Source organism: Pinus tabuliformis, chromosome 5_2, assembly GCF_031772625.1.
Source record: "Pinus tabuliformis cultivar Carrire ecotype Pingquan chromosome 5_2, CPIR1, whole genome shotgun sequence".
NCBI lineage: Eukaryota > Viridiplantae > Streptophyta > Pinopsida > Pinales > Pinaceae > Pinus > Pinus tabuliformis.
In genome coordinates this window covers 294,125,684-294,137,267 of record NC_142306.1, presented here as the reverse complement: position 1 = coordinate 294,137,267, position 11,584 = coordinate 294,125,684, and the positions used below count along the sequence as shown (strand labels likewise).

Below are 11,584 nucleotides of genomic sequence, written 5' to 3'. Positions count from 1 at the left end.
ATCAACCGCAACCAGTATCCAAGCCACCCGCTTATCCCGAGCACCCACAATACCAGGTTCCATATATATGAACCGACCAATCGAGTCCCCTGGCCATCAAATCTTTCTTAGTCCAGAATTCCAGGGGCAGGCCCAGGATCTTCACCCACAAAATATCATTCCGAGGGGTGTGTAAAAGAGGATTGAAACCAATGTACCAATTGTGTAATTGAAGGAAGCATCGCCTGCAAATCCAGGGAGATTTTAGAATTTTCTCTGAATCATCATAATGGAGGAAATGGAAACTAAACCAAGAATTCATCAGTGAGCTCACCTTCGACAAATATCCCAGCATGGTTGTCCAAGTATTGTTCACCCAGTCCTAGATATTATGTTTAGTTGGGTCAGCGAAGATCCACCTCCCACCAGAGTACATTTATGGGGACTCATGATGCGATCCCATAATATGTCATAGCCAAAACTTAACAACTTAGTCTCTGCACAAGACCAGATGGTTTGAGAGGAGCGTCGCCTGGACGTAGGAGTTGACCGTGTAGTCGCAAGAGGAGCGGAAGATGGAGATCCCAGGAACGACCCATCATGGATGTCTGCATGCACCAAGGATCCACCATGTAACACGTCGCCCCTCCCCCACAGACTTCCCTTTGACATGACATTTTCCCTCTGAGCATGTGGTGCCCCACCCCGAGCACGCTCAAAATCCATCGTGGCCAAAATAAAAGCTTCCTGAGCAATCACATTTGAGTCCAGTTATGCCAGAACGCCCTCCAGTCTATGGTCCTTGCCCATCCTAACCACCACCCCTAAAAAGCATTCAAACCTTGACCATAAAAATAGGAATATGTGCACCCACTGCCGTTAAGGGAAAAGAGAATTTCTTGGGGGATGAGTATAATATATTTCCTACGACACGAAAATGTCAGGAAAACAACCCACCAGCTTGGCCACCAAGTACCACGTATCAACAATGCCTTCAGTTTCCCCTCAAGATCCTGCAGACTCGTAACCACCCTAGAGAGAAGCCAAAAATCCAAACTCCCACCCACAGAAGAAAAGAGATGCAATCAATGATGATATCCAAATCGATGCAAGTCCATAAATGGCAAGATCACGCCAAATATGGGTAGGACAAAGTTCGAGGCCAAGCCTAAATCCGAAAATGGAATATGTTAGAAAGCAACAGGATGTAATTAAGTGAACCTCGAGAGAAATATCCCGAAGGAACCTAGAAATATCAAAGGATAGAAAAAGGAGCAACCGAAATCAAATTCAGTCCTGGAAAGCCAGCAAGTCCGTTGGAAAAAATGTCCGCCACCACCTCCGTCCACACCACCCCGGTCACAGAGAGAATTTCTGAAACGGACACAGGGTAGCCAAATCCCAACCCAGGCATCACCATATGCGCGAGTCCAACAGGAGAAAGGAAACCCGAGAAAACAACGTATGTAGGAACGAACTCCCGTCCAATATGCCGAAAGACAGAGTAAGACAAAGCTAAAATCACTTCGAGAATCTCAATTGAATCTAAACTGCATGAATTAATTACAAAATCACTCAATCCCTAAATCCTAGCTCAAATCCTATCTAGAAAACTTGTAAATTGATAGCTAAAGGATCGCACTCCTTTGCTTGTAAACCTTTTTTGTATTTTTGGAATAAATTCGAAGCCTTTTGTCTTTAATCCTCATGCTCCTGCATCAGACTCCTGAGGACAAAATTCTTCATGGGCTCCTGTCCATGAGCTCTTCTATAGAACTGCCCAACTTCTGTAGCATGGCATATGTCATCCAAGTAGCTTCAGCAATTGGTTGATCCTTCCATTTAACCAAATACTGAAAATACTCTTGTCCTCTTGTCTTCTTCAACAATTTCTTGTCCAAAATCCTCTCTAGCTTCAATTCCTTTTCTATAGGTAACTGTTTTACCCAAATAATCTCTTGTTCTTCTTGATCCTCTGTTTTGTCATTTGCATTTTCACTTTGATACCTATACAAATCAGCAACATTGAAAATTGGAGATATTCCAATATCAGGGGGTAATTCAATTTCATATGCATTTGCAGAAAATTTCCTCAAGACTCTGCATGGTCCAATTTTCTTAAACTTTAGCTTATTATACTCCCTTTTTGGAAATCTTTCCTTCCTCAGGTGTGCTAAAACCAAATCTCCAACCTCAAAATTAACTTCTCTTTTCTTCAAATCTGCTCTGCTCTTGTATTTTATGTTGTTGTCCTGTAGTTGTTGTTTTACTTGTTCATGTATTGCTTGAACTTCTGTAGCAAAATCTTCTCCTTTAGCACTTCTCCTTTTAGCTTTTCCCAAGTCTCTCAATTCAGACACTCCTCTTGGGTGCATTCCATAGATTATATGGAATGGACTCTGCCCTGTACTCCTGTTAGGAGAATCATTATAAGCATATTCAGCCTGTGCCAATACTTGATCCCACTGTTTTGGATGTTCACGTGTAAGACTTCTTAGAAGATTACCCAAGCTTCTGCTTACAACTTCAATCTTTCCATCAGTCTGAGGATGATAACCAGAACTAAAACTCATTTTAGCTCCAAGCTTCTTCCACAATGTCCTCTAGAAATGTCCAACAAATCTGGTGTCTCTGTCTGAAACAATGTTCTTAGGTAACCCATGTAATCTTACTATCTCCTTAAAAAACAAATTAGCAATGTGAGTAGCATCACTGGTTTTATAACATGGAATAAAATGTGCCACTTCAACTCTCATCTCTGGCCAAAAATAAAACTGGTTCAACTGCTCATAAGTCTTGTCTGCACCAAAATGTCCTCCAAGTCCACCACTATGTTTCTCCTTGATCAAATTTGCTCTCATAGAACAACTTGGTATGCACCACTGATTTCTTTTAAACAACAGCACCTCTTGCAAGAAATAATCCAGCCACTTGCTTCTGTCTAACAAAATAGGATTTCTACAAGCTTTTAATGCCTCTTTAAAATCTAGATCCTTCCCATATAACTCTTTAAGGAATTCAAAGCCCAACACTTGAATTTGACTTTCTTGAACTAAAATGATTTTTCTACTAAAGGCATTTGCTACTTTGTTTAATTGACCAGTTATATGTTTTAACACAAAATTAAACTTTGAAGGTATTCTACCCATTTTGCATGCTTCTGTTTAAGCTTCGGCTGTTACATAATGTACTATAATGCATGGTTATTTGAATACAGTATGAACTCCTTGGACATCAAGTAATGTCTCCACTTCTTCAAAGACTGCACCACTGCATAAAACTCCTTGTCATAAGAAGAATATTTCTTCTTTGTCTCATTCAGATTTTCACTAAAATAAGCTACAGGCCTATCCTCCTGACTCAAAAAAGCTCCAATGGCTTCTCCACTGGCATCACACTTCACTTGAAAAGGTTTATTAAAATCAGGAAAAATCAAAATAGGCTTCTCAGTATTCTTTCTCTTCAACAGTTGGAAGTTCTTTTCTGCTTCAACAATCCATTTAAATGGTTGTCTATCCTTCTTTATTGTGTCAATAATTGAAGCATTGATTTTACTAAAATTCCTTTTGAATTTTCTGTAAAAAATAGCAAGATCGTGAAAAATTCTTACCTCAAAGACACTTCTTGGTGAAGGCCACTCCATGATTGCTTTTATCTTCTCTGGATCCATCTTTAACCCATCAGTAGAAACAACAAAGCCCAAATATACCAATTCTTCCTTCATGAATGAACATTTCTTTAAATTTAACAGTAACTTATCTTGTTGTAGCCACTGTAAGACATAATTCAGATTTCTCATATGCTCCTCCTTAGATCTGTTGTAAACTAATATATCATCCAGATATACTATTAAAAGTTTGCCAATAAATTCCTTCATAACTTCATTCATGAGCCTCACAAATGTACTAGGGGCATTCGACAATCCAAAAGGAAATACCATCCATTCATGCAATCCTTCATTGGTCTTAAAAGCAGTTTTCCACTCATCTCCCTGTCTAATTCTGATTTGATGATAACCACCTTTTAAATCTAACTTTGTAAAATATCTAGCTCCACTCAAACAATCCATCAAATCTTCGATTATAGGTAAAGGAAATCTGTACTTGATTGTTATCTTATTAATTGCTCTTGAATCTTTGCACATTCTCCCCCATCTTTCTTTGGGCTCAACATTGTTGGCACTGCACAAGGACTCGAACTCTCTCTAACCAGTCCCTTGTCTAACTGTTCCTGAATCTGTTTCCTGATCTCTTCATTCTCTGTGGGAGTCATCCTGTAAGCTGCTTTATTTGGTAAATTTTCTCCTGGAATAAAATCTATATGATGGCTAATCTTTCTAATGGGTGGTAACTCATTGGGAAAATCATCTACAATGGTATCACAATAACTATCCAGCGTCTCTTGAATTTCAATTGGTAAATAAAAAACTTTTTTGGAAGTAATTATTACCTTGGGTTTGCAAACCAATGCAAAACTTACCTCATCTTCTTCCATCTGTTGCAAGTACTCCTTTCCACTCAGCAAAAGGGTCTTTGGATCAGGTTTCTTTGATGTATTCTCTTCTTCCATTGGCAACAATGTATGATTGACACCATCTTTACTAAATTTGTATGTGTTCTTCTTTCCATCATGCATAGCTCCTCTGTCATACTGCCAAGGTCTACCCAACAATATATGACGCACATCCATAGGCATCACATCACACAGAATTTTGTCTCTATATTTACCGAACTGCAACTCCACTTAAAATTGCTCATTCACTACCAACTAATATCCCTTTTGAAGCCATGACACCTTGTAAGGTGTTGGATGTTTCTTTGTTTTCAATTTCAACTTCTCCACCACTTTTGTGGAGACCAAATTATCTGTACTACCATTGTCTATTATCATCTGACAACACTTCCCTTGAACCTTACACACAGTCCTGAACAAGGTTTTCTCTGTGTTGGTTCAACAATTTCCTTAGCTGGTTTTAACAAAATTTTGTTGACTACCAAAGATTCCCCTTTCTCTGGTACATTCTCTTTGTCTATTACCTTTGTTTCTTCCTCTTCAGTTTTTGCAACAATTGCATTCCTCTGATTCATTCCTATATTTTTTGGGCACTCATAAGCTCTGTGTCCTAGCATGTTACATCTGTAACATCTAACTTCTCTTCCTCTACCTCTGCCTCCTCTTCCTCTGGAAAAACTCCCTATGCCACTTGCATCACCTCCTGTGGGGGCATGCTAGCTTGAGCTGCTACTAGATCCATCTCTAGGTTTTGTAGATCTTACTCTACCACCTTGAATTCCCCTTCCTCGGAAAGCCCCTATTTCTGGCAGACTGCTTCCTCATGGGTTTTTCTTCAACCTTCAATACCATCTGATAAGCCTCTTCTATTGTTTTAGGAGACAGTACACTTATCTCATCTTGGATCTCCATTCTGAGACCATTCACATATCTTGCAACCTTCTCATCTGTATCTTGGATTTGTCTGACTCTTATACTCACTTTATATCATTCCTCTGTGTATTCCTTTATTGTCATGGACCTATGTCTAAGATTCTGCATCTGTCTAAATAATGTTTGCTGATAGTCACTTGGAAAAAACTTACTTTTCAGTTTTGCCACCATCCTGTTCCAATTCTTAATTGGTTGTTTGCAAAGTCTTCTTATTTCTGCCTGCACTCCATTCCACCAAAGTGTTGCATGTCCCTTCAGTTTTATGACAGCAAACTTCACTTTCTTTCCTTCTTCTGTTTCTTCATAATCGAAGAATTTCTCCATATCATTTATCCAATCTATCAATTCCTCGAGGCTTAAACTTCCTGTGTAGATTGCAACTTCAAGTCTAGGCTTGGATGTGGATCTCAATATTGACTTAACGAATCTCATTTCAGGAGTTACATCTGCAGGTTCCTCATCTTCTGCAGCTCCAACTTTAGGTTCACTGACATCTCCAACATCTACATCTCTTCCCATTTCCATTGCTTCCAATCTAGCTTGCATTTGTTGCATAGCTTCCAACGCTTCAGCATTTGCAACTGGTCGTCCTCTTCTTCGACCACCACCTCTTCCTCTAACTCTGAAATCCATGTTGGATTTCCTTTTCTGATCCTTGAGATCATGTTCAGTGTTAGTAGGCTGCTTTGATACCACAAATGGTGGCCTGGGTGCAGGTGTAATGGACAATCTTTCAAATCCAGAAACGATTTCTACAAGTTCAGGTGGAAATTCTTCTTGGTTTTCCTTTGGAGTATCAGTCATCTACCTCCAAACTTGGCTATTTAGCCGAACTGCTTAATTTTAACCATAATATGACAAACCTTTCATTCACCACGGAATCAAAAGGAATTCAAACTTTGGTTTATTTCCTTATCACGCCCACTTTTTCACAAATATTATCATGTTAATTCTCCACCGTTGATCTTACCCTTCAATCCAATGGTTGATGGTTCACCAAATCAATGAAACTAATCGGTGATCCTCCACTATTGATCAAAGCACACTTGATCCAACGGTTAACAACGATATCGGACAAAGATCTTGTGCAATATTTACCCACCCGATAAAGTGGTTTTCTCTCTCCACCTGAGTGCTACGTGTTGGTCGATTAATGGAATTGCTTAGAATTCTAAAAGACCGCTTACCACTTTTCCTTCACCCAATAAACAACTTCGCTGATAAAACCGCCTTTCTTCCTTGACTATTACACGAGCTTATTGGCATGCGATGACCGTTAGATCTATTGGATTTGTAGATTAGATGACTCTTGCTCTTCTTCCGGGTTTACCACGATTTGTCAAGCTTCCCTATGTTCCGCTATGATTTTAGCGCTTCTGCCAGGTTGAGTTCTACTCTTTGTAATTCGAAGCTTAGTTAATTAAAGCTCTGTGGTTCGAAAAGCATTCAATCTAACTTAATACACAATGAAAGAGGACTTAAACGCGACCACACCAGATCATACAGAAATCTAAATTTTCAGGCCAAACAAAAATTCAATAATACACAGAGATACTCTTCGAAGGATTGCAACATACAGAATTGACCAATTATACACGTTACACACATAGAGATTCAATTTCTACAACTCAATCTTATATGGCCAAATGAACCAAAATCAGTCAAAATCCCCTTACAATCATTCAAAACTTACATAAATACCATTTCATTCTAACAATCAGATCCTTAATCACTGGATCGAATCTGCCTAATCTTAAACAATATCTAATCTAGTTGATATTCTCCTCGAGAATCTCAACTGAATCTAAATTGCATGAATTAATTACAAAATCACTCAATCCCTAAATCCTAACTCAAATCCTATCTAGAAAACTTGTAAATTGACAACTAAAGGATCCCACTCCTTTGCTTGTAAACTTTTTTTGTATTTTTGGAATAAATTCCAATCCTTTTGTATTCAAGCCTCATGCTCATGCATCATAGGGGGAGTCAATTCATGAGCAGAAGGTAGGAAATTTTGATCAGGAGGGGCATTCGTAATGGTCAATGTGGGCGGGGATGAAGGAGACCAGCACGAGAAAAGACATGTATCCACCCCCCAAATAGCATATGACAGTACAATCAGTAAAAAGACATCTAGAACATCTGAAACATCACAAAGGATGCAATGAGAACTATAAGGATAATCTGAAAGATGATCCAAAGTTCCCCCGTGGACTTCGAATCCCGACAGTACCGAGTGTCCAAGTAGTGAAAACCACACCACTAGCCCATCCAAAACCCTTCAAACCACTGATAAACTCAACAGCTTAGTCACATCACAAAGCTTGCACCTAAATAACCAGTTTTGCGTAGTCACTTGTAGCGCTTAGTAACCCTGTTAAATTACAGTTGTGGCCATAAACAAGACCTAAGTTTCTGAGTCATTATCAAAGCAAGAATAACAACCAAAGGTGAAGGATGCCTAAAATGAGGGTTTGATCATTCTGATACTCCTTGCTGCGGTATTGGAGGATATCAGCCCACATTAACTTGCGTGTCTACTGCAAAGCTGTGTCCAGACAGAAACAAATATTTGTTTTGGGATGAATATCATCCTAGTGACACTGCAAATGTAGTGATTGTAGAGAATCTTCTATTTACCATAAAAAATTTCTCTGGCAATTCTACTCACTCACTTGCACCATCTCCATCGCCATCGTTATCTCTGTCTCCATCAGAGTACCATTTACTTAAATATAGTTACCAATTCTTAATTGTCAATCATTTGTTTTGCATGGAATCATAGATTGTATTTTGGGTATAGTAGACAATAACAGTGACAAATTAAAACATACACACCCAAAATCAAACATGGACTAGATTCTCAATTCCACTTTAATACCCAGTTCCACTCATCATTCGCACGAACTCGTTGCTTCGCAGCGTTGCTTGTTTTGTATTGTCTTAAGTATATGAAGCAGCTTAATTCCAGGGTTTTGCAACCCTAGTATCCTTGTTTTTTCATAATTTTTGTGATTGAAAACATTGATTCAAAACATAATCCAGTTTTCAAAAAATTGGTTTTCAAAAAATTGTTTGTAACACAATGGGTGTTTACAATCTATTAAAACTTATTTTTATTTTAGATATAAAAAGAAGCCTTATAAATTGTATTATAACGTTATGATATAAAAATGGAATTTATTGCACAAGAACAAATGAAACAACATTACATTGGATTCAAATGCCAAACTTTATTGAGCCGAGATGTTCATTCTACAACCCACTATGATGTGTAAGGGTGTTTGTCCGTTGTCAAAGTTGAAATTATCAAATGAAACAACATTACATTGGGTTTAAATGCCAAACTTTATTGAGCCGAGAGGCTCATTCTACAACCCACTATAATGTGTAAGGGTGTCTGAGGCTCATTCTACAACCCACTATGATGTGTAAGGGTGTCTGACTATTGTCAAAATTGAAATTTTACTCATGTCGACCAAAATAAAAAAAATTCTAAAAATAAAAAAATTAAATAACTATACAAAACATTTAAATAATATCCACCCATAAAAAAAATTTACAAGTGAAAAAATTAAATCCCCTTGACTCGTTAAATTCTTATTAAAATAAATCTATATTAATTTATAATATATATATTATTATACATTCAAATAAGCTATCGGTAATTAAACTTATTTTTTACTTCTATATTATCAACACTTTTTCATACCATTATCAAAAGTTATTGAGTCCTTATATAAATAGAGTCGTGTGATTGTCGCTTCAGTGGGCACATAGCCATTCATTGTTAATGCAAATAGGGTGTGCACATGGCACCTTCACCATCAACACGATAAGGTGGCATCGTCTAAAGATAAGCATTACATCGAATGAATTAAAGGTCAAGAAATTCATACATCATATGCCAAAATATCTTTGGGGGTAACACGTTATCTCCAACTTTATTTTCCTTGAGATTCGGTAGACAATTCACTCTGCGACGAGAGAGCCCACTAAACGAAAAGACTGTCTCGGCTGAGAGGGACAAGGAAGTAGAAGGGAAGCCTCGAACGTACTGTACGCTCATCACACCTGTAATGCTACGTGGCACCCTACGTCGTGCGATCTGTCGAAATGTGCTGCTCACCGACTTCTCTCTGCTCACCGCCTTCTCTCTGCACCTCTATTGCAACAGCGGGCTCACTATGGAATCCATCTCAAACCACTCTATATATACTCCTCGTATCCACAGATCGAATTAAGAATTTTTGCATAGAAGTTGCTTTTATTCAATCGATCTAGAAAACGAATTGTGCTGCGACATTTGTTAGAAAGGTTGCATAGATTGTGAGCAGACATGGCCAGTATGATGGACAAAGCCAAACAGTTCGTAGTAGAGAAGGTCGCCCATATGGAAAAACCCTCCGCAGAGGTTACAGACATCGATATCAAAAATGTTAGCATGCAATCAATCACACTGGAGAGCGCTGTTGACATAACGAATCCTTATGGTCATGACCTACCAATTGGGCAAATTGCTTTTCGACTCCTGAGCGCAAATAGGTACTTTCAAGCTCTGGATATTTGTGATTAATTTCTATATTACTTTTTGAACTCTGGATATTTGTGATTAATTTCTATATTACTTTTTTTCTTCAAGCTGAGTCTAAGCTTGGCCTGAATCCTGAATCTAGGCCAGGTTTAACCCCAAATTCCATTGGCCCAATCTTCAATGGAGGAACAATTTTGCTGTGCTCAACTGTGTAGCCCAATGGCCCAATCTTCAAAGGAGGAACAATTTTGCTGTGCTCAACTGTGTAGCCCTGTGTAGACCAACTGTAGGGTCCTGTCAATGGAGGAACAATTTGCCCAACTGTGTAATTCCTGTGTAATTCAACTGTAGGGTTCTGTCAACAGGACTAGGATCCTGTCAACAGGACTGTGTAGCCCTAACTGTAGGATGCTCCTGTCAACAGGAATGTGTAGCCCAACTGTAGGATCCTGTCAACAGGACTGTGTAGCCCTAACTGTGTATGCTGTTGTCAACACAACTGTGTATGCTGTTGTCAACATGACTGTGTAGCCCAACTATAGCCTGTCAACAGGACTGTGTAGCCCTAACTGTAGGATGGTGTTGTCAACACAACTGTGTATGCTGTTGTCAACATGACTGTGTAGCCCAACTGTAGGATCCTTTTGTGTAGACCAACTGTCCTGTCAAAACGACTGTGTAGGCCAACTGTAGGATTCTTTCCACAGAACTGTGTAGCCCTGTGTAGGCCAACTGTAGGATCCTGTCAACAGGACTGGGTAGCCCGACTGTAGGATCCTGTCAACACGACTGTATAGCCTAACTGCTTCATGTTGTTGACAGGAATTGGAATTTCTTTATTACTTTGTTGGCCTTTTTTTTATATTTTTTCTCTCTGCATGCCGAAGAAATTGCCTATTGCAGTATTGGATCAATGATTTTTCAATGATTTTTTTATAGTTTCTGTGATATATTCGATTCACAATTGCCTGATTTACTGTGAGCAGAGAAATAGCGTCTGGAACAATTGTAGATCCTGGGTCAGTGAAGGCCAATGACAAGACAGGCATGATCATTCCAGTGACAGTGCCTTACGACTTTTTGCTGAATATCATGAAAGACGTTGGAAGGGATTGGGATATTGATTATACATGGGAGATTGGCCTTACCATGCACATTCCTATTGTTGGGAAATTCACCCTTCCCCTGAACAAAAAGGGCACTATGAAGCTGCCCACTCTGTCAGATATTTTTTAAAAGCCTTTTCATTGATGTAAATGCAAAATCTACCTGCAAGAAGATCAGTGGTAGATTCTTTTGTAGTATTTGATGCTGATTTTGTTTTGGTTCACAGCAGTGATCCAAGTGGGTTGCGTTATATGGTTTTCCCAGTTGGGCTAAATAAATCTGGGAATTTGGGATTCCTAGTTTTTGTGTATATTATGATACCAGCCAAGTGGTCATTGAATGGATTTCGGATTCCTTTGTTCTTGTGTGTATTATGATACCTTCCAATTGGTCATTGAAGGGATTATGCATTTTTTTACTTAAAGCATCCACCTTAAATAAACTGGTGTCCTGCTTTGCTTTCAACTCAATGCTGGTATCAACTGTAAAGTGGATTGAAAAGCTTAAATATTTTAA

General features: G+C 38.7%; 1 protein-coding gene across 1 annotated transcript; it reads left to right on the top strand.

Moving 5' to 3' along the window:
* Positions 1-9,644: 9,644 nt before the first annotated feature.
* On the top strand, positions 9,645-11,380 carry LOC149158708 (late embryogenesis abundant protein Lea14-A-like). Its single transcript, XM_089436279.1, has 2 exons — positions 9,645-9,972; positions 10,948-11,380. The coding sequence occupies exons 1-2, from the start codon at positions 9,767-9,769 to the stop codon at positions 11,195-11,197; spliced, it is 456 nt and encodes a 151-aa protein (XP_089292405.1). The 5' UTR covers positions 9,645-9,766; the 3' UTR covers positions 11,198-11,380.
* Positions 11,381-11,584: the final 204 nt, after the last annotated feature.